The 23953-nt window shown below is 53.4% G+C and overlaps 3 protein-coding genes across 3 annotated transcripts; 1 reads left to right on the forward strand and 2 right to left on the reverse strand.

Annotated features, from left to right (window-relative positions):
* Positions 1–28: 28 nt before the first annotated feature.
* PHYSODRAFT_307633 (hypothetical protein) lies at positions 29–439 on the reverse strand (the record flags this gene model as incomplete). The annotated part of the gene is made up of 1 exon (XM_009540528.1): positions 29–439. The coding sequence occupies one exon, from the start codon at positions 437–439 to the stop codon at positions 29–31; it is 411 nt and encodes a 136-aa protein (XP_009538823.1).
* Positions 440–2151: 1712 nt separating this feature from the next.
* On the forward strand, positions 2152–2460 carry PHYSODRAFT_247522 (hypothetical protein; the record flags this gene model as incomplete). The annotated part of the gene is made up of 1 exon (XM_009540529.1): positions 2152–2460. The coding sequence occupies one exon, from the start codon at positions 2152–2154 to the stop codon at positions 2458–2460; it is 309 nt and encodes a 102-aa protein (XP_009538824.1).
* An 8903-nt stretch (positions 2461–11363) lies between these two features.
* Positions 11364–12335, reverse strand: PHYSODRAFT_255382 (hypothetical protein; the record flags this gene model as incomplete). The annotated part of the gene is made up of 2 exons (XM_009540530.1): positions 11364–11752; positions 11837–12335. Coding segments are annotated over 2 exons (888 nt in total), but the record flags the coding sequence as incomplete, so codon positions are not given.
* Positions 12336–23953: the final 11618 nt, after the last annotated feature.

Raw genomic sequence — 23953 nt, forward strand, 5'->3', positions numbered from 1 at the left:
AGGTTCGCGGACTCGTTGGCGTTCGGCTTCAAGCGTGCAAAGGCATAATCCAGTTCCAGTGCATTTGAACTTTGTACTCGCCCAATAGACCTGCCAGCGCGCCACGGAGTTTGTGGCCAGGGACTACAACAAGTACGTGCACACAGCGTTGAGCCGGTAAAGCGCCGAACACTTGATCCACAGACGCGTCTCGATTTATTGCTTTGGTCGTCAGCATACCCTTCACGTTCGTTGTTACGTCTCCAAGCGCCAACATCGCCTCATCCTTGCTGTCATACTCCAACCAGGAATTGTTTCGCTTTGCCAAAAACAATGTGATCTGCTCGTTGTTTTGTAGGCGCTCGTCTTGTTGCAGCATCTCCGTCAGTACGCTGATCTTAGCGTCGGGATCAACGTTTACCATTCGTGTCGCACCAGGAAACCCCACGATCAAATACATGATGGACCTTGTGGGCAACATTGCCAGGAAGTGCACAGTACCCCGTGGCTGCAACGGCTGGACCATATCCAAGACAGTTTCATCCGCGCCCAGTTCTTGCTGCATCAAGTCTTCAAGGAGCGATAGGTCCTATATACATCAGTGTTCTCTCTCTCGAATCCAACGACTCGCCGTCGCGTTTCGCAAGGAAGAGCTGCAGTCGTTGCGCCTCCGCGTTCACGAGAGCCGTCGACTCCTTCATTTTTAGTGCCTCCTTCACGGTCGCCACAGTAGCGTTCTCGTCGACGGTGACGTCGCACAGAGACCTGCATTTCCACTCCAAGCAAAAATGCTCTTGAAATGCCAAAAATTCTGAGTGACAACAAGCTGTTAAAGACGATATGCCATTGTATCCAGGTCTCAGACGATTAGCAATTGAGAACATCGGACTGGCAGTTGAAGTTTAATTGCCAGTCGAGACACTCACGCAGCATGGAGCTTTATGTCTTGACACCAGGCCAGAGTGACGCGACGCGTGTATGTGCGGAAGATGATTGGAGCGTGGGTCAGCTGAAACAACACTTCATAGATGGCCAAGGTCGCCAAGGACTGGAGTACGCTAACCCGACCAAAGTGCAGCTATTTCGCGTGGATGGTCTTCTCCCAAAATCACGTGAAGTGCAAGCGTTGAAGACGGGGGACACATCAGTTCTAAGCCGTCTGCTGATGCATGAAATGTCATCCCCCGAAACGCTTCGCTCTCATTTCCCTGGCAATCCGCCGTCGGGATTCATTCATGTGCTCGCTGTGCTCCCAAACCGGCGCATCAACTGCTTGATTCCTGGTCGACGTGATCACGGGCGAACTCTTCCTGGATTCGTCATTACGGTAGACGCCGATGTTGACGACAATGTTGTGGAGCTGAAGAAGATTATCGGAAAGGATGGCGTGGGCCTTTTCGAGGAGGACTCAAGACCCTACTATTTTCATCTCTTCCCAGCCATTCGAGGTGGGAGCTGGCTGCAGGCATCATCTTCTGAAGCAGGAGATGTGGAGTATGGTGATCTGTCGGTGCTGGATGAGATTGTGAAGCAGAACCCAGAGATGACAGCTAGCGAGAAGGCCTCGGAAGTATTTTCCGTTCAACCCGGCGGAAAGTTTCATCCACGTGATTGTCATGCCGCCCATAAGACGCATCACTTGCGTAGTCCCGGGTATGCACGAAAGCAAGTTCAGATGGATGAGAACGCGTACGTCAGCGCGCTCAAAGACGCATGCAGACAAAAGGACTACCTCTAGGGTATACCAGAGTTTAAGCTGATTAAGGCACAATCAGAGAATTCGTGGCTGAGGTCGGATGGTGACGATGCGAGGGCTCTAGCTATCGGTGAAGCGACGGAGCGTGTGCCGAAACCCATGAAGACTGGTGAAGCTCGCGTGCAGGATTTTATAACGACAATTTTGGGACGGCCCCTTACGAGAACACCATTCACGTTTTGGCTTTAGTCCCCGGTCTTATTGTACGTCGTTCATTGCCATCGATACTTGGAAAGCGGCCTCAAGGTCACTGGGACGTACTGAACGGTGGCCTAAAGAGGCAAAATACGGCCTCCAATTGCTCAAACCCGGTCGTCGTCACGTGAGCGGCGTCTCGAGTTTCATCTCCGAGTACTTCCAGTCCATCTGCGGCCCGACGCAGTTCATGGGCGAGATCGACGACGGCAGGGCTCAACATGATCCAGAAGGCGTTCAAGAACAGCACCATGTCCTGGACCAAGAAGGGCGACGGCCAGGTGATCATCAACTTCCAGAGCACCGACACCAAGAACGTGACGGTCAACATTATGTCTGGAGGCGACAAGATCGACGAAATCGACGTCGCTGCCTGTGGGAAAGCCACGTGGAAGTCAACTGTGGAGAAGCTGGGCGGCCGGACGCTGTATCTCGATCGCTGGCGTCCTGGTTTCCTGGGTCTTCCTGGCACCGGAGGTGGCTCTTTGATGCTGTGGGTCCCTCATGCAGCTGAAGGCATTGTCTGTTGAGTCGGCCATTGACCATGTTTCAAAGGTAAAAACCGTCTCGATCATCTCGTGAGTCACACAACACTACATCGGTATAACGCGCACGTGTTGACTCAACACATGTTACGGTAGGCCATAACGAAATCATCGACGTCTGATTCAGACGTGCCCAAGTCATCGATCATTTCGAGACGGTCTGAAGCGGTACAACGAAGAAAGAAGGGAATGTCAGATGAAGGTTCAAGGAAAGCTTGACGTCGCACTTCTCGGGAACCAGAGCTTCGTAGAGGTACCCTTGAAGTTGTCCACAACAACTTTAGTGCCACTGATATCAGCTCGAAGCTTTTCCGGGTTCGAAGACGATGCATATCAATTTAGGTTGAAGAGAACTACTGTAAACTGCACTTGGTCGACTCACTGGTAGCGACTGCTCCTGGAACGTGCGCCGACTGCAACAGGATGGCTGCTTCTGCCCCCATCGCTCCATTGAAGCCCACCGGTTTTTCCGACTTGTTCACGATGCTCAATACCAGGGACTTCCTGGAGGGCGGCGTGTATGTGTCTAACTCTTAGAGCGTGTTCGCTACGCAGCTGGAGATGGATATCTGCAGGGTGTTGGTGCAGGGAGTTGGTGCATCTCCATCTCCAGCTTGTTCGCTACAACAGAGCGCATCTAGGTAAAATTAGCCAATCACAGTGCAACTGCAACGACTCGCTTTACTTTGCTGTTTCTTCGTCGGCCGAGAACACTGTGCCCGAGACACCGGACGCGTGGCAAGATGGACCAAGCTCCTCCTCGTGAGACTGCATCGCGCTGAATCGGTTCCGGTACACGCGATCTCGAAGGAACTCGTACAATAAACGCTCCGCAGTTGAGATCAGCTTCGTCGACCCAGTCAGGCTCGTCGTAACCCTTCCAGCGTACCAGGAATTCTCGATAGGTCCGGCCGTACCGTGTCCTTCGGCCCGTCCGCATATCAGTGATCTCCTCTACTTCGTACTCATTCGCGTCTCGATCTGGGTCCCAGCTGTCCTCCGGGAGTAAGACTTCGTCGAAATCGAGTCGATCCGCTGCGTCCACCATGAGCGCGATCTGCGGTCGATCGGGGAAGTCCCTGACCAGCTTCAGCTTCGAAACATGCACAATCGGGAACAGGTGATAGTCCGTACCAGCGATCTGAAGCTTCATCGTATACTCGTTCCCCTTCTCCGCAACACGGAACGGGCCGTACCACAGGTGGGCCAACTTCCGGGCATACCCCTCTTTCACTCGATCCAGGTACAGCCACACCTGAGATCCAGCTTCGATCGAGTGCGGTCGAACTTCTTCATTGTGTCGATCGGCCCGATCCGCGATCGCCTCGCGTAGTCGAGCATTCACCTGACTTCGAGCCTGATCGTAGTGCTTCTGGATCCGATAACGCCACCGTCGAGGATCCCGATCCCGAGTCCGGGTACTACCCAAAGGTATCGTTGCCTCGAGCGTCGATCGAGGATCCCATCCATGCACCAGATAAAAAGGGGAGTCCCCATGGACCCAATACTGAGCCGTGTTGATCGCGAAGGTCAATCGCTCTGCGTACTCATCCCAATCCCTCTGATCCAGATCCTCCACGAACATCTTCAGGGCCCTCGTCGCCGTCTGTACCATTCGCTCTGCAGTACCGTTAGCCTGAGGTAGCCTGAGGTGGATATGCCATCGTCGCTCGCTGGTGCATACCCAGGATCTTGTTAAAGGCGCGGAAGAAGTCAGCCATAAATTCCGGCTCTCGATCGTGCCTGATCACCTCGCTAGCACCAAATCGCCGGAACACACACTCTTCGTAAGATTCGGCGATCGTCTGCGCCGTTCGGGACGAACCCGCCTTCGCGATCACGTATCCCGTGAACAGATCGACCCAGATCAACAGTTCCGTATTACCCTTGTACGACTTGGGTAGCGAAGGTATGTGATCCATCGCTATGATGTGGAACGGGTATGTCGCCTGGATGTTTCCCGGCGACTCGCCCCTGATCGTGGGTCGTCCTTTGCCGGTCTCGCAGTCGACACATTCGCCGACGTACTTTGCACACTTCTGAAGAGACCTCTCCAGTGAAAGTGATCGCGGATCCGCTGGTATGTACGCCCGATCCCTTGGTGTCCACCTTCCAGAGTGGAGTGATAGTGATGCAGGATGTCTTGATGCAGCGTCTCCGGTGCCACCAGTCTCATCAGTCCATCTCGATCTGCATCCGATCGCTTGGAGGGTGGGCAATAGAACAGCAGATTATCACCGTCGATCTCGTCGTCCGCTGCGAGGTTGCCATAGGATCGGGCCTCATCCTATGTCAGATCAGCCACATCTCCCCTCAGATATTTCTTCATACCCGCGATCCACGTTTCTTCATCCTGTGTTCGACGAATCCGATCGATCCGCAACCCTCGCACGAACTCCTCCTGCATGACGGTCGGGTTCGGCCGTGATCTGGTGCCCGATCGGGTTGTCATCGGCGATAGTCGGGCGATCGACTCATCCGACCGGACGACCAGGATCTCATCAAGTCGGTTTAGTGGCACTAGATCCCCATGATCGGCATCCTCCTCGACGACGACGCCCCCTTCACGTTGGAGTGCTGCACTGGCCAGGCTGTCGGCACTTCCGTTCCAGTCTCGTTTCACATGTAACAGCTCGTGATCTGGCCAGTTCCGTAGCTGATCCAGCACCTTCTGCTTCAACAATGTCAGCTTAGGTGCTTTGCAGTCAATCTCGCCCCGTACTTGTCGGATCACCACCGCAGACCACTAACCTGCCTCGATCTATGCCGTCCAGGAGGTCGAAACCCAACAACAGACCATGATACTCCGCCTCGTTAACAGTCAGCCCTTCGGCATAGCCCGATCGAGCCTTCACCACACTCCATTCGGGTAACTTCCACAAGATTGCACTGTACGCGCCCCCGCCTCGCTTGACGCGGGCAGATCCATCGAAACTCATCACCAGCAGCTCTTCGTCCGCACGCACTGTCGGGATCGGGGCTTGAATCTTCCGCCGGGGTTCTTTCTTCGGCGCGATCGCGATCAACGCGTCGTCCAGATCCGATCGAGGCGTAATACTAGCGGCGATCGCCCCCAAAATCTCGTCCTCTCCCTTGGTGCACTTCATGATCTCCAGTGTCCAGGGCGATAGGAGTGCAGCCCACTGACCCAATCGGCCTTGAAGACCGGATAATCGGAACAGCCACGCCAACGTCGAGTGTCGGGTCAAGACCCGGATGGATCGTCCAACCAGCATGTTATAGTTCAGGTCCAGGATCCGTAACAGCGCCAGCACTTGTTTCTCCACCACATTGTAATTCAGTTCATTCGACTTCAGCGTTCGACTGGCGAAAGTAACGGGATGATAGATCTGGTCGTGCTCCTGCATCAATGCGGCAAAGATCGCCCAGTCACTGGCATACACAATCACGACCGGAGTCCGATCGCGATCGAAGTGCCGCAGGATCGGTGTCGTCGCGATCTTCATCTTCAGGGTCGAAAAGGCACGATGAGCACGGATCCAGCGTTCATCGGCTACACCGACTTCAGGAACTGATGGAGTCCGATCGGGGATCACTGGGTCCGTATCCACTAAGTTCGGTACTTGACGATCCAGGATCTGGCGCAGATCGGGGCGTTTCTTCAGCTCGGCGAAGTTCACCTCGCGCAGTTCGTACAGGATCGCCGCGTAGATCGCGTAATCTTCCAAGAAACGGCTGTAACAATTGAGACTGCCCAAGAACGACTGCATCGATCGGAGTGATCCGGGGAACGGCAGATCAGTCAGAGCCGTGAGATCCTTCGGATTGGCCTCTTGCCCGTCGTTCGACACCCGATGTCCCAGATAGCCCACCTTACGCATCCCCCAAGAGCTCTTCTCCACACTGATCGAGAGGTTCCACTTATCACAAGCGTCCAGCAGGTGATCCACGCGATCACACAGCTCGTCCCATGACCCGGCCGTCACCAAAATGTCGTCAACGTACGATCTGCGACCTAGCACTGATGGACGCCCCGGATCTTCTGGTTCTCCTGACTCGATCAAGTCCGTAGTGACTTCACAGTCCGACGATCGCGGGATCCTGGTGAACCCATACAACGCATCATCCAGAAGTCGCTGGTAGATTTGAGGAGCGTTCTTCAAGCCGAACGGCATCCGGTTCCACTCGAACAGACCCATGTGGGTGATAAATGCCGAGATCGCACGAGCTCGATCGGTCATTGTCACCACCCAGAATCCACTGGCCATGTCCAAAGAGCAATACCAGAGTACCTTATCCAGATCCTCCAGCAAATCGTTGATCAAGGGCATCGGATATACCATCAGCCTGGTTAAACTGTTGACGAGCCGATAATCGATGCAGAGTCGGATATCCACGCCGTTCTTCTTCATGATCACGACAATCGGCGAGGCCCACGGTGATCGAGATTTCCGAATCATCTTGGCTGACAATAATCCCTTGATCAGCTCGGACACCTTCTCCACGAACTGAGGGGCAACTTTCCGGACACGTTGAGCGATCGGCTTCGCGTCGCCCACGTCGATGTCGCAGGTGACGCCCCGGGCTGCTGGGGGAAGTGCATTGCCCTTGCCGATCAGCAGGTGATTCCTGTGCCAGATCTTCTCTCGCAGCCGATCGATCTCCTCCGGGGTGTTGAACTCCAGATCTCCCACCTTGATATCATCGACCTTCACCTCATCCGTCGTCGAGATCACAATTTCAGGAAGCACAGCTAATTCACCTTCGACATCTTCTGCTGACAGATTCCCGCCCTCGTGGTAATGGACCTGATCATCAGCGTCAACATCTCGATCTGGTTCGGATGCAATGAGGTCGTCCCAATTTGAAGTGGGTTTGGCCTCCTTTTCCAGCTGATCCCCTCCAACGATCGACGAGTCTTCAGCCACTTGCGGCAGTCGTTCAGATGCAGGAACACCGTCGACTGCTGTATCGTCACTTGATCTCGACTGTTCCACAGCTAAGACCGCAAAAGGGTGTGTCCGATCGGTACTCCCGCCCCCAAGATCTGGTTCGACGGCACAACCGTCGACCTGATCGGCCGATGGCAAGTGAGGGGACACGATTTCGCCTTTCTCAGCTGCTTTACCACCGGAGTCCACATGATCTGGCTTCCCCTCTGGATCGCCAGCACGATCATCTTGCGGCTTCGCGTCATCTATCGGTGCATACGCTTGATCCGTGATCGGCGAAGGCTGGGAGTCCAGCCCCACCTGTTTCCGCTTTGGAGGGCATTCCTCCTCCGATCCGGAAGGTTCACACACCGACTCAACAGGATCAGACCGTGGGTCTGGTGGATCTCCGACGAGGACGGTTGAAGCTGACGACCCCGACACCTCTGTCACGCGATCACCGTCCTGCAACGGTCTGCCTCCTGATCTAGGAGTATCAGCGACGGCCACCCCCGGATCAGGGCTCATTGCCTCCGGTTCGCTTGGTGGATCGGGTGGACCCGTCGATTGATCGACGATCGGGGATACCTTGCGTCTCTGGAGAATGGTTCGGGGCGTTGGATAAATCGGTCGCTCGACGGCAGGTACTGGACGTTCCGTTGGTGCCCCCTGGCCCGTCGGCCGGTCATCTATCGTGGCTTAAAAGGCTAGATTCTGCCATTCCATACATCGACGAGATCCGATTGACACATATCCTGGGATCCGGGGTATCCGATCTCCAGCCAGCCACATCCCGACCCGTTCATTCCGATGCAAGACGAGGTCTTTGTCGTTGATGTTGGTAACCTGGAGATATCGGATCCTGCCGGGTCCTCGGACCACGGTCGGCACCCAGCGATCTCCACGGGTGACCCACAGCTTTTCTCGATCCGTCACCTTCATTCGTAGCGGAAGCTCGATCGAATCCCCGATCGCGATCTGCGTTCCCTGATCCACATACACGTGTCGGACATTGTCGTTATACAGCTGACGCCGCCCGCTAAGCTGGATCTTGACTTTGTCGGGGAGACAGAGCCGTCCGCAAGATCGAGGCGGATCCCCGCCGGAACCATAAAGTCCATACCCAGGATCGCCTCTTGTCCTGATAGATCGCCAACCCAGATATCGAAGAAATACACCAGCGATCCCGCCAGCGTAACCTTGATCCTGGTCCTTCCTTCCGTCATGTACACGCTTTCGCCAATCCCCACACATTCCTGGCTCTGACTCGTGTCGACATAGCACCCCACCTTACGAGCAAAGGCGGTGTCCACGATGGACACCTCGGCGCCGGTGTCTAAGAGTAAGATCGACTTCTCATTGTTGATCTTGCCAGTGATCTTGACCTGACGGAACCACTTACCTGGCGAATGATGTTTCCAGTACCCTCTGGACTCCCCAGGGAGGAGATCGGGCACCACATCGCCAGATCTGCGGTGTTCGCTGACGCGAGGCCGACTTCGATCCAGGATCTCAGTCGTCACTTCTCCATCAGCTGGCTTGAACCATTCCTCCGGTCTGCGTTGCTTCCAATAATAGCCCCGCGTTTCTCCAGACTGGAGATCCAAGGGCACTTCGGCGTCAGAACGGCTGAAGTCGTCCGATCGATGTAGACTTAAGACCTTGGCGGCAAATTTCGCATGCAGGTCACATGTATTGTCGCGTAGATCAGTCCGTCCACTTACTCGATCTACCGTGTTCTTGTTCACGAATGCATTGATGCAGTACCTAAAACGCTCGGCTCGTACCGGATTCCAACCCGGCGAGCGTCCTAGTTTAACATCTTCTCGGCGATCGCGGGCAACATGCCAGCGTGCTTCGCCGGGTTGAACCATTGACGGATCTGGTTGTAGAATTCCTCCATCGGACACTTGCCCATCTCGTGTAGTTCACCACATCCACGGCACACAAACAGGCAGCGATCCGCCGGATGACCTCTCTTGCCACACTTCTCGCACATCAAGCGTCTCCAACCATCGAGATCGGTGTGTTTTCGCGATCCACAATGTGAGCAGCGGTTTGATCGCTCCGATCCGTCAGGTGAAGATCGCGGTCGTGGATCCGATCGAGGTGAGTCATGGTTGATCTGCGCCTGGTTGCTCCGATCCGGCTTCGTCGCGTCGCCCCCAGCGTTGCGGGACTTGTCCTCGGCCGACGCTAGGTAAACGCGGCGTAGATCACCCTCCGAGTCCGATCCGTCTGATCCCGTGTCCGATCCAGACCCCTGGCTCGCGATCTGTACTGCACGCTCTGCCCGCTTGGTTGCAGCAGCTGGTGCTGAGGTCGGAACGTTCTGACGATACTTCGATCCAAGGCGGATCACTTCTGTCTACTCTTCGCGCGCTCTCGAGCGCGCAGGACTTCCTCCAGATCTTCCGCGTCCGCAAGCCGGAGTTAGGTGAGCTGATCGGCCAGTTCCGGATCGCCCAGTGTCTCGATATAGTGTTCGACATGTTCTCGGCGGGCCTTGGAATCCCCGTCCTTGATCTTCAATCTTACACGTAGAGCCGCCACATTCAGTCGATAAAGGTACTCCAACGGCGATTCATCCGATCTCTTGCGAGAATGATAATACTGCCAAGCGACCGATACTCCCAGGCCACAATACTGGATCTGGAAACTCCGGAGTAGAACGCTCCACTTGTTCCGCGTCGATCGACCCAGCTGGCGGTACCAGTTCTTCGCCGGGCCCGTCAGTAGATCGGCGACAGTCAGGCACTTCTCTTCATCCGTAGCCTGATCTCGCAGGAACGCCGATTTCAACTTGCTGATCCACGATCGGGCGCGGTCTTCGTCCTGATCCTTGCCACTGAACTCCTTAAGATCGGACATCGCCGAGATTCGCACACGCTGGATCAAGGAGGACCCAGTGGATCCCGAGGCAGCGGTGGCCACCACAGCAGGGGCCGAACTCGGTAGATCAATGTCGTCCGGATCGTATTCCCACTGGTAGGAATCTTGGTCCGGTGATCCGGCTGATTCCATCTCCACGTCCCGCGATCCAACGTTGTCGTCGACCACTGGAGTAGGTGTTACCACCGTGGCCTGTTGTTCCTTCAGAAATCGAGTCATCGCAGCCTGAAAGTAAGACTCCAGTCTGCCATTCGACTCATCTGATCCTGGGGAGGATGTTGAGGTTTGTCATTTCGCCCGTGCCGGAGCCTTCCATGAATATCATATATGAGTCTGTGCTGGAAAATTTGCAAGTACTCCCGAAGGACAAGAACGAACGCGAGCTTTGTTTTCGCTGTTTTCGAGCATCATTTCGACGGAGCTGAAGCAATTCAAGATCCACGGCGAACATTTTCTCGCAAGCTCCGAGGGGGGTGGGGGGTGGGGGGGGGATGCCATGGGAAAGCTGACTTTATTATTCGCAATGCCGATAATTTTGTCAGCATAGTGGAGGCCAAGAAACCTCAAACTGTAGTCACGTTGGTGGCCCTTTCAAGCAGCCTGGAATTCCGCAGGTAGTTGTGGGGATGGAACTCCTCAATACTCAAAGCAACGATGTCCTCGCAAATGGTATTCTGACTGATTACTGTTCTTGGACATTTATGCGGATCATGTACCCGGATGACCATGATGGCTCGCCTACGATCCTGTACGACACCGATAATCTTGTTGAGAGCGCCAGGGATACTCCACGAAAACAGAATCTTGAGCGCATTGTTGGTAAGATCGTGTCCGTTCTTTCTACGTCTCTGCTTCCTCCATCGTGAGTTGACCCGCAGACGAAGGTTGCAAACGGGTTATGGAGACAAAAGATCCAATTTTTCGACTCGCGTATTTCAATCAAAAGCTGCTATCCCGATAAGTCACGAAGTCGCAAGTCTTACTCATACCAAATTCACAAGCATTTTGTTCAGTGGCGGGTGAAGTTTTGGTGTTCTGTTTCCCATGCTCGTCGAGTTTGAAGTGCTACGGGTTTCTATAAGGGTGAGTCGCTCATTCGACTGCTTAAGTGTCACTGAGGCCTTGCTGGGCCGTGGTGTCGCTGTCCTCCATGCTGAGCATGAAGGACCCGTCGCCGCAGAACTTGTCGTTGAGCCACGCGCCGTCGTAGCACGAGCCGTCGGTGAAGGTGTAGCGGCCGTTGCCGTGGCGGACGTCGTCCAGCCAGTCGCCGTCGTACGAGCACCCGTTGGCGTACTTGCACCCGCGGCCGCAGAGCAGACCACCGACCCACTTGCCGTCGTAATGGGCGCGAGTCCGAGCATCGTCAAACACGCCGAAGCCGTTGCGTCGACCGTTGCGCCACTCACCGCGGTACACCGATCCGTCGCGCAGCGTAGCGACTCCGTGCCCAGAACGACGACCGGTGACCCAACTGCCCTCGTACACCTCGCCTTAAGCGTGGTGGTGACTTTCGCCTTGGCCGTGAGGGACCCCATCGTTCACTTCACCAACATATCGACACGAGCCGTTCTGACCGTCGCCGTACCCTTCAAGGCAGCTCTTTTCGCGCGTGTCGAGGACGTCGTTGACCCAAGAGCCGACGAGCTGCGTACCGTGGGAATACGTGAGTGTTCCTGCGCCGTGCTTTCGGTCGTGCACCCACTGGCCTTCGTACTTCATAGGCAGGCGACCACCGCCGTGCCGAGTCTCTGGCAGGTGATACTCGTAGATCCCGAAGCCGTGGCGCTGGTCGCTTTCCCACTGACCAGCGTACACGTCTTGGCTGCTGGCATATTGCATGACACCTTGACCGCAGCGTTGGTCGTCGCGCCAGTCGCCGTCGTACTCGTCTCCATTGACATACGAACACTTGCCTTTGCCGTGGCGCTGCGTCTGATCTGCATTCATCTCTCCGACATACACGTCCCCATTGCTTAGAGTCTTGGTCTTGATCGAGTTTGCGGCCGCTTGTCGCTGGGCTTCGTCTTCTGCCTCGCTGGGGAAGCCTGCCGGTGTCTCCCAGAAGCCCAGCGCTGTCGTCGAGTCAAGATGCTGCTGCCATGGACAGCGCACAAACAGGAGGTGCAGGGCCGCTTCCCCTGTAGCTACCGACCTCGTGGGTGGCGAGTACGAACCACCTGACCTCTCTGAGGTCGTGCTTTGCACTAATCTTCAGACTCTCTCACCAGACTCCTGTCCAGAGAGCCCCCTGCCTAGTGACGCTTATTGGCACAAGTAAGGTCCGGTCTTTAGTAGTCGTTATTGTGGTTTTCAACTATTTTGCCGCCCGATTTGACGTGTTATCTCGGAGTCCGATTTATATAAAATGGAGCTTCTACATGATCGGTTAGTCATATCTGACCTGAGTTAGTAGCATAAGGCTCAAAGGGGAGGCATTCCAAGTTGGCTATACCTCCCCACCTCTCATGACGCATTAGAAATGCAAGACATTGGGGACAATAGTACACTGTATATAGCCACTTCATAGCACTATGGCCAGCTAAATCACCTGTGTGATCATTTACGGCCGCTACAACTTCGTACCACGCCGATCTGAGAGGGCCCCAGACATGTTTTCGCGGCGGTCCCTTTTGCCCGCGAAAAACGGCATTTCTGGCCCCTGCTTTGCAACTCGCAGCCCCCAGACGCAAATCGGGCCAGATATAGTTTGCTTCCCTCAGCCTCTCCTGCTAAATCGGAGCCCTCCAGCAAATCGGGCCCGATATATCGGATCTTGGACCACCCGATTTTGCCAAAACGGATGAAAGCCACAATAGCGATCCTAATAGCTAAGTGACAACAATGGAACTCTTCCAAAAGCAACACAAAAATAAATGTGTCATGAGCACAAAATAGGGCTGCATATGAAATGAGTTGCGTGTTTCGCGTAGCCTAGTTACTCCGTCCCAGACTCTTTATTGCTAGGTTGGTGTAAAAAACAGGCGAGGCAAACCGCTACTGTACCCACAACTGGATACAGTTCCGGTTTGTACCTTTTTCCGCATCGGCCAGGAAATGTGAGGCTCCCCTCCCTCCTCCTCGTCCTTGGCGAAAATGGAGCTCGCTGCGTCGCTCTCCTTCACAGGTCTCTTCGTCAACGTCTGGTAGTTGTAGGTCCTGCCGCCGATCGATGTCCTCAGCCGTCCGCACCTTGATCTGTAGTATCTGTTCTGCCCCTTGCACATCTTGCTCATCGGTCCTTAGCATGTCCAGCGTAGCCTTGCGCCTTGATCTGTAGTATCTGTTCTTGTGCCTTGCGCTCCTCCTGCCGAATCCTTCGTCCACCGTCGTGCTGAGTACAAAGTCCCGCTCGGGAGTCCGCCCTACCCCTTGGTCTTGTCGCGCGTCCAGTTCATCTTCCTGGGCCATGCCGTTAACAGCCCGCCAGCTACGGCGAACCCGGTCATAGCGCGCAGCGAAGCCTTCTGCGCAGCGAGTCCTTGGTCACAGCTTGCCACCACCTCACCGCCTTGCCCACGAAGATATCCCCACATGTCCCGCAGTGGACTAGACGCTGCCCGAAGACAGCACCCGCAGAGCGGCGCCGAGACTCAGCTCGAGGCCGTCTACTGGGCGGACGTCGCCCCAACCCGACCAAAAAAGGGCTGCATACCCAGTACAATATGCGAAGACGCAAATATCGTCTCCACAAATTGTGTCATGAAGAGTTGTGTCAATTTTGGAACAGTTCCAATGATACTCAATTTAAAAAACAAAAACAAAACGATGCTGCTGCCATGGCCCATTGTCGACGTATTCTGGCATCGGGATGCAACCACAGAGGAAGAAACCTCTCTTGTCGGGACACCGCGAGAACTGGTCACGGCCTTGTACTCCTTGAACGCCTTAACTTTCTTCAACAGAGCGGCAACAGCTCACGCGTGCAGGCAGTACTGCTGCGGGGTCCTTCCATACCGATTTTATGAGTTTGTAGCCGCGGGACGGCTTCCATTTCACGCAGATTGCTACTGTGCGGTAGGTCTGGCGGGCTGGCTTTTATTTGTGTGAAGATGTCTGAAATGATGACACAGTTTACCTGCGTTCTCTCATCTCAGTGAGAGCTGGATAGAGTGTGCCTCTGATCCTACCTAGTAGCCGTAGATGAGGAAGTGGTAGAGGTAGCCTGCATGAAATCGTACGGGTTGTGCAGCAGCACCAGGAGGGTGCGGAGCTAGCTCTACGGGTAGCCCCGCCGCCATAACAGGCCTTCGGCTCCGACGTGACCTCCTACTACGTGCAGGTACGACAGTATGAGCTGGTTCGACCAGCCATGGAAAGCTCCAGGCCGCCGTAGGCGGTGCCACGGCTTGCCACAGTGATAAACGCTTTGCAACCCTGCATAAACGAATTCACTTGTGTTTTGTATACTGTCTCCCATACGGCGTCGTTTTGCTACCGTGACTTGCAGATTGTATAGGAGTTGAGTTGCAAAACAGACTAATACTTGCTACCGTGTGCGCAACCGAAGTTGCAAGCGATACCGTACCATTTGGCTACAGTACAAGCAACAATCCTGGTCGATACCATGCAGCTGGCCAATCAGAGGTGGCGATTTCTAGAAATACAACCTGGGTTGCAAATGACCGGTAATGTAGAAATACCAGCCAGTTCAGCAACCAGCTTTGCAACCGTCATCTCATTGGTTAAAAATGGAGTACCAGGTAATGTGTCACTTTGCTGCAGCCCTTTGAGGTTGCTTTATGAGCAACGCGCTGTGAAATGAGCTGAATAACTCTTGTGCATGTAGTACTGACTGCGAGAACCTCTTTGTAATACACTAGCGTCGCTCTCGTAGGTGCAGTACCGACCGCGAGAACTGGTCACGGCCTTGTACTCCTTGAACGCCTTAACTTTCTTCAACAGAGCGGCAACAGCTCACGCGTGCAGGCAGTACTGCTGCGGGGTCCTTCCATACCGATTTTATGAGTTTGTAGCCGCGGGACGGCTTCCATTTCACGCAGATTGCTACTGTGCGGTAGGTCTGGCGGGCTGGATTTTATTTGTGTGAAGATGTCTGAAATGATGACACAGTTTACTTGCGTTCTCTCATCTCAGTGAGAGCTGGATAGAGTGTGCCTCTGATCCTACCTAGTAGCCGTAGATGAGGAAGTGGTAGAGGTAGCCTGCATGAAATCGTACGGGTTGTGCAGCAGCACCAGGAGGGTGCGGAGCTAGCTCTACGGGTAGCCCCGCCGCCATAACAGGCCTTCGGCTCCGACGTGACCTCCTACTACGTGCAGGTACGACAGTATGAGCTGGTTCGACCAGCCATGGAAAGCTCCAGGCCGCCGTAGGCGGTGCCACGGCTTGCCACGGTGATAAACGCTTTGCAACCCTGCATAAACGAATTCACTTGTGTTTTGTATACTGTCTCCCATACGGCGTCGTTTTGCTACCGTGACTTGCAGATTGTATAGGAGTTGAGTTGCAAAACAGACTAATACTTGCTACCGTGTGCGCAACCGAAGTTGCAAGCGATACCGTACCATTTGGCTACAGTACAAGCAACAATCCTGGTCGATACCATGCAGCTGGCCAATCAGAGGTGGTGATTTCTAGAAATACAACCTGGGTTGCAAATGACCGGTAATGTAGAAATACCAGCCAGTTCAGCAACCAGCTTTGCAACCGTCATCTCATTGGTTAAAAATGGAGTACCAGGTAATGTGTCACTTTGCTGCAGCCCTTTGAGGTTGCTTTATGAGCAACGCGCTGTGAAATGAGCTGAATAACTCTTGTGCATGTAGTACTGACTGCGAGAACCTCTTTGTAATACACTAGCGTCGCTCTCGTAGGTGCAGTACCGACCGCGAGAACTGGTCACGGCCTTGTACTCCTTGAACGCCTTAACTTTCTTCAACAGAGCGGCAACAGCTCACGCGTGCAGGCAGTACTGCTGCGGGGTCCTTCCATACCGATTTTATGAGTTTGTAGCCGCGGGACGGCTTCCATTTCACGCAGATTGCTACTGTGCGGTAGGTCTGGCGGGCTGGCTTTTATTTGTGTGAAGATGTCTGAAATGATGACACAGTTTACCTGCGTTCTCTCATCTCAGTGAGAGCTGGATAGAGTGTGCCTCTGATCCTACCTAGTAGCCGTAGATGAGGAAGTGGTAGAGGTAGCCTGCATGAAATCGTACGGGTTGTGCAGCAGCACCAGGAGGGTGCGGAGCTAGCTCTACGGGTAGCCCCGCCGCCATAACAGGCCTTCGGCTCCGACGTGACCTCCTACTACGTGCAGGTACGACAGTATGAGCTGGTTCGACCAGCCATGGAAAGCTCCAGGCCGCCGTAGGCGGTGCCACGGCTTGCCACGGTGATAAACGCTTTGCAACCCTGCATAAACGAATTCACTTGTGTTTTGTATACTGTCTCCCATACGGCGTCGTTTTGCTACCGTGACTTGCAGATTGTATAGGAGTTGAGTTGCAAAACAGACTAATACTTGCTACCGTGTGCGCAACCGAAGTTGCAAGCGATACCGTACCATTTGGCTACAGTACAAGCAACAATCCTGGTCGATACCATGCAGGTGGCCAATCAGAGGTGGCGATTTCTAGAAATACAACCTGGGTTGCAAATGACCGGTAATGTAGAAATACCAGCCAGTTCAGCAACCAGCTTTGCAACCGTCATCTCATTGGTTAAAAATGGAGTACCAGGTAATGTGTCACTTTGCTGCAGCCCTTTGAGGTTGCTTTATGAGCAACGCGCTGTGAAATGAGCTGAATAACTCTTGTGCATGTAGTACTGACTGCGAGAACCTCTTTGTAATACACTAGCGTCGCTCTCGTAGGTGCAGTACCGACCGCGAGAACTGGTCACGGCCTTGTACTCCTTGAACGCCTTAACTTTCTTCAACAGAGCGGCAACAGCTCACGCGTGCAGGCAGTACTGCTGCGGGGTCCTTCCATACCGATTTTATGAGTTTGTAGCCGCGGGACGGCTTCCATTTCACGCAGATTGCTACTGTGCGGTAGGTCTGGCGGGCTGGATTTTATTTGTGTGAAGATGTCTGAAATGATGACACAGTTTACTTGCGTTCTCTCATCTCAGTGAGAGCTGGATAGAGTGTGCCTCTGATCCTACCTAGTAGCCGTAGATGAGGAAGTGGTAGAGGTAGCCTGCATGAAATCGTACGGGTTGTGCAGCAGCACCAGGAGGGTGCGGAGCTAGCTCTACGGGTAGCCCCGCCGCCATAACAGGCCTTCGGCTCCGACGTGACCTCCTACTACGTGCAGGTACGACAGTATGAGCTGGTTCGACCAGCCATGGAAAGCTCCAGGCCGCCGTAGGCGGTGCCACGGCTTGCCACAGTGATAAACGCTTTGCAACCCTGCATAAACGAATTCACTTGTGTTTTGTATACTGTCTCCCATACGGCGTCGTTTTGCTACCGTGACTTGCAGATTGTATAGGAGTTGAGTTGCAAAACAGACTAATACTTGCTACCGTGTGCGCAACCGAAGTTGCAAGCGATACCGTACCATTTGGCTACAGTACAAGCAACAATCCTGGTCGATACCATGCAGCTGGCCAATCAGAGGTGGCGATTTCTAGAAATACAACCTGGGTTGCAAATGACCGGTAATGTAGAAATACCAGCCAGTTCAGCAACCAGCTTTGCAACCGTCATCTCATTGGTTAAAAATGGAGTACCAGGTAATGTGTCACTTTGCTGCAGCCCTTTGAGGTTGCTTTATGAGCAACGCGCTGTGAAATGAGCTGAATAACTCTTGTGCATGTAGTACTGACTGCGAGAACCTCTTTGTAATACACTAGCGTCGCTCTCGTAGGTGCAGTACCGACCGCGAGAACTGGTCACGGCCTTGTACTCCTTGAACGCCTTAACTTTCTTCAACAGAGCGGCAACAGCTCACGCGTGCAGGCAGTACTGCTGCGGGGTCCTTCCATACCGATTTTATGAGTTTGTAGCCGCGGGACGGCTTCCATTTCACGCAGATTGCTACTGTGCGGTAGGTCTGGCGGGCTGGCTTTTATTTGTGTGAAGATGTCTGAAATGATGACACAGTTTACTTGCGTTCTCTCATCTCAGTGAGAGCTGGATAGAGTGTGCCTCTGATCCTACCTAGTAGCCGTAGATGAGGAAGTGGTAGAGGTAGCCTGCATGAAATCGTACGGGTTGTGCAGCAGCACCAGGAGGGTGCGGAGCTAGCTCTACCGGTAGCCCCGCCGCCATAACAGGCCTTCGGCTCCGACGTGACCTCCTACTACGTGCAGGTACGACAGTATGAGCTGGTTCGACCAGCCATGGAAAGCTCCAGGCCGCCGTAGGCGGTGCCACGGCTTGCCACGGTGATAAACGCTTTGCAACCCTGCATAAACGAATTCACTTGTGTTTTGTATACTGTCTCCCATACGGCGTCGTTTTGCTACCGTGACTTGCAGATTGTATAGGAGTTGAGTTGCAAAACAGACTAATACTTGCTACCGTGTGCGCAACCGAAGTTGCAAGCGATACCGTACCATTTGGCTACAGTACAAGCAACAATCCTGGTCGATACCATGCAGCTGGCCAATCAGAGGTGGCGATTTCTAGAAATACAACCTGGGTTGCAAATGACCGGTAATGTAGAAATACCAGCCAGTTCAGCAACCAGCTTTGCAACCGTCATCTCATTGGTTAAAAATGGAGTACCAGGTAATGTGTCACTTTGCTGCAGCCCTTTGAGGTTGCTTTATGAGCAACGCGCTGTGAAATGAGCTGAATAACTCTTGTGCATGTAGTACTGACTGCGAGAACCTCTTTGTAATACACTAGCGTCGCTCTCGTAGGTGCAGTACCGACCGCGAGAACTGGTCACGGCCTTGTACTCCTTGAACGCCTTAACTTTCTTCAACAGAGCGGCAACAGCTCACGCGTACAGGCAGTACTGCTGCGGGGTCCTTCCATACCGATTTTATGAGTTTGTAGCCGCGGGACGGCTTCCATTTCACGCAGATTGCTACTGTGCGGTAGGTCTGGCGGGCTGGATTTTATTTGTGTGAAGATGTCTGAAATGATGACACAGTTTACTTGCGTTCTCTCATCTCAGTGAGAGCTGGATAGAGTGTGCCTCTGATCCTACCTAGTAGCCGTAGATGAGGAAGTGGTAGAGGTAGCCTGCATGAAATCGTACGGGTTGTGCAGCAGCACCAGGAGAGTGCGGAGCTAGCTCTACGGGTAGCCCCGCCGCCATAACAGGCCTTCGGCTCCGACGTGACCTCCTACTACGTGCAGGTACGACAGTATGAGCTGGTTCGACCAGCCATGGAAAGCTCCAGGCCGCCGTAGGCGGTGCCACGGCTTGCCACGGTGATAAACGCTTTGCAACCCTGCATAAACGAATTCACTTGTGTTTTGTATACTGTCTCCCATACGGCGTCGTTTTGCTACCGTGACTTGCAGATTGTATAGGAGTTGAGTTGCAAAACAGACTAATACTTGCTACCGTGTGCGCAACCGAAGTTGCAAGCGATACCGTACCATTTGGCTACAGTACAAGCAACAATCCTGGTCGATACCATGCAGCTGGCCAATCAGAGGTGGCGATTTCTAGAAATACAACCTGGGTTGCAAATGACCGGTAATGTAGAAATACCAGCCAGTTCAGCAACCAGCTTTGCAACCGTCATCTCATTGGTTAAAAATGGAGTACCAGGTAATGTGTCACTTTGCTGCAGCCCTTTGAGGTTGCTTTATGAGCAACGCGCTGTGAAATGAGCTGAATAACTCTTGTGCATGTAGTACTGACTGCGAGAACCTCTTTGTAATACACTAGCGTCGCTCTCGTAGGTGCAGTACCGACCGCGAGAACTGGTCACGGCCTTGTACTCCTTGAACGCCTTAACTTTCTTCAACAGAGCGGCAACAGCTCACGCGTACAGGCAGTACTGCTGCGGGGTCCTTCCATACCGATTTTATGAGTTTGTAGCCGCGGGACGGCTTCCATTTCACGCAGATTGCTACTGTGCGGTAGGTCTGGCGGGCTGGCTTTTATTTGTGTGAAGATGTCTGAAATGATGACACAGTTTACTTGCGTTCTCTCATCTCAGTGAGAGCTGGATAGAGTGTGCCTCTGATCCTACCTAGTAGCCGTAGATGAGGAAGTGGTAGAGGTAGCCTGCATGAAATCGTACGGGTTGTGCAGCAGCACCAGGAGGGTGCGGAGCTAGCTCTACGGGTAGCCCCGCCGCCATAACAGGCCTTCGGCTCCGACGTGACCTCCTACTACGTGCAGGTACGACAGTATGAGCTGGTTCGACCAGCCATGGAAAGCTCCAGGCCGCCGTAGGCGGTGCCACGGCTTGCCACAGTGATAAACGCTTTGCAACCCTGCATAAACGAATTCACTTGTGTTTTGTATACTGTCTCCCATACGGCGTCGTTTTGCTACCGTGACTTGCAGATTGTATAGGAGTTGAGTTGCAAAACAGACTAATACTTGCTACCGTGTGCGCAACCGAAGTTGCAAGCGATACCGTACCATTTGGCTACAGTACAAGCAACAATCCTGGTCGATACCATGCAGCTGGCCAATCAGAGGTGGTGATTTCTAGAAATACAACCTGGGTTGCAAATGACCGGTAATGTAGAAATACCAGCCAGTTCAGCAACCAGCTTTGCAACCGTCATCTCATTGGTTAAAAATGGAGTACCAGGTAATGTGTCACTTTGCTGCAGCCCTTTGAGGTTGCTTTATGAGCAACGCGCTGTGAAATGAGCTGAATAACTCTTGTGCATGTAGTACTGACTGCGAGAACCTCTTTGTAATACACTAGCGTCGCTCTCGTAGGTGCAGTACCGACCGCGAGAACTGGTCACGGCCTTGTACTCCTTGAACGCCTTAACTTTCTTCAACAGAGCGGCAACAGCTCACGCGTACAGGCAGTACTGCTGCGGGGTCCTTCCATACCGATTTTATGAGTTTGTAGCCGCGGGACGGCTTCCATTTCACGCAGATTGCTACTGTGCGGTAGGTCTGGCGGGCTGGCTTTTATTTGTGTGAAGATGTCTGAAATGATGACACAGTTTACCTGCGTTCTCTCATCTCAGTGAGAGCTGGATAGAGTGTGCCTCTGATCCTACCTAGTAGCCGTAGATGAGGAAGTGGTAGAGGTAGCCTGCATGAAATCGTACGGGTTGTGCAGCAGCACCAGGAGGGTGCGGAGCTAGCTCTACGGGTAGCCCCGCCGCCATAACAGGCCTTCGGCTCCGACGTGACCTCCTACTACGTGCAGGTACGACAGTATGAGCTGGTTCGACCAGCCATGGAAAGCTCCAGGCCGCCGTAGGCGGTGCCACGGCTTGCCACGGTGATAAACGCTTTGCAACCCTGCATAAACGAATTCACTTGTGTTTTGTATACTGTCTCCCATACGGCGTCGTTTTGCTACCGTGACTTGCAGATTGTATAGGAGTTGAGTTGCAAAACAGACTAATACTTGCTACCGTGTGCGCAACCGAAGTTGCAAGCGATACCGTACCATTTGGCTACAGTACAAGCAACAATCCTGGTCGATACCATGCAGCTGGCCAATCAGAGGTGGTGATTTCTAGAAATACAACCTGGGTTGCAAATGACCGGTACTGTAGAAATACCAGCCAGTTCAGCAACCAGCTTTGCAACCGTCATCTCATTGGTTAAAAATGGAGTACCAGGTAATGTGTCACTTTGCTGCAGCCCTTTGAGGTTGCTTTATGAGCAACGCGCTGTGAAATGAGCTGAATAACTCTTGTGCATGTAGTACTGACTGCGAGAACCTCTTTGTAATACACTAGCGTCGCTCTCGTAGGTGCAGTACCGACCGCGAGAACTGGTCACGGCCTTGTACTCCTTGAACGCCTTAACTTTCTTCAACAGAGCGGCAACAGCTCACGCGTGCAGGCAGTACTGCTGCGGGGTCCTTCCATACCGATTTCATGAGTCTGTAGCCGCGGGACGGCTTGCATTTCACGCAGATTGCTACTGTGCGGTAGGTCTGGCGGGCTGGCTTTTATTTGTGTGAAGATGTCTGAAATGATGACACAGTTTACCTGCGTTCTCTCATCTCAGTGAGAGCTGGATAGAGTGTGCCTCTGATCCTACCTAGTAGCCGTAGATGAGGAAGTGGTAGAGGTAGCCTGCATGAAATCGTACGGGTTGTGCAGCAGCACCAGGAGGGTGCGGAGCTAGCTCTACGGGTAGCCCCGCCGCCATAACAGGCCTTCGGCTCCGACGTGACCTCCTACTACGTGCAGGTACGACAGTATGAGCTGGTTCGACCAGCCATGGAAAGCTCCAGGCCGCCGTAGGCGGTGCCACGGCTTGCCACGGTGATAAACGCTTTGCAACCCTGCATAAACGAATTCACTTGTGTTTTGTATACTGTCTCCCATACGGCGTCGTTTTGCTACCGTGACTTGCAGATTGTATAGGAGTTGAGTTGCAAAACAGACTAATACTTGCTACCGTGTGCGCAACCGAAGTTGCAAGCGATACCGTACCATTTGGCTACAGTACAAGCAACAATCCTGGTCGATACCATGCAGCTGGCCAATCAGAGGTGGCGATTTCTAGAAATACAACCTGGGTTGCAAATGACCGGTAATGTAGAAATACCAGCCAGTTCAGCAACCAGCTTTGCAACCGTCATCTCATTGGTTAAAAATGGAGTACCAGGTAATGTGTCACTTTGCTGCAGCCCTTTGAGGTTGCTTTATGAGCAACGCGCTGTGAAATGAGCTGAATAACTCTTGTGCATGTAGTACTGACTGCGAGAACCTCTTTGTAATACACTAGCGTCGCTCTCGTAGGTGCAGTACCGACCGCGAGAACTGGTCACGGCCTTGTACTCCTTGAACGCCTTAACTTTCTTCAACAGAGCGGCAACAGCTCACGCGTGCAGGCAGTACTGCTGCGGGGTCCTTCCATACCGATTTTATGAGTTTGTAGCCGCGGGACGGCTTCCATTTCACGCAGATTGCTACTGTGCGGTAGGTCTGGCGGGCTGGCTTTTATTTGTGTGAAGATGTCTGAAATGATGACACAGTTTACCTGCGTTCTCTCATCTCAGTGAGAGCTGGATAGAGTGTGCCTCTGATCCTACCTAGTAGCCGTAGATGAGGAAGTGGTAGAGGTAGCCTGCATGAAATCGTACGGGTTGTGCAGCAGCACCAGGAGGGTGCGGAGCTAGCTCTACGGGTAGCCCCGCCGCCATAACAGGCCTTCGGCTCCGACGTGACCTCCTACTACGTGCAGGTACGACAGTATGAGCTGGTTCGACCAGCCATGGAAAGCTCCAGGCCGCCGTAGGCGGTGCCACGGCTTGCCACAGTGATAAACGCTTTGCAACCCTGCATAAACGAATTCACTTGTGTTTTGTATACTGTCTCCCATACGGCGTCGTTTTGCTACCGTGACTTGCAGATTGTATAGGAGTTGAGTTGCAAAACAGACTAATACTTGCTACCGTGTGCGCAACCGAAGTTGCAAGCGATACCGTACCATTTGGCTACAGTACAAGCAACAATCCTGGTCGATACCATGCAGCTGGCCAATCAGAGGTGGTGATTTCTAGAAATACAACCTGGGTTGCAAATGACCGGTAATGTAGAAATACCAGCCAGTTCAGCAACCAGCTTTGCAACCGTCATCTCATTGGTAAAAATGA

Source organism: Phytophthora sojae (assembly GCF_000149755.1).
Source record: "Phytophthora sojae unplaced genomic scaffold PHYSOscaffold_15, whole genome shotgun sequence".
NCBI classification, from domain to species: Eukaryota; Oomycota; class Peronosporomycetes; order Peronosporales; family Peronosporaceae; genus Phytophthora; species Phytophthora sojae.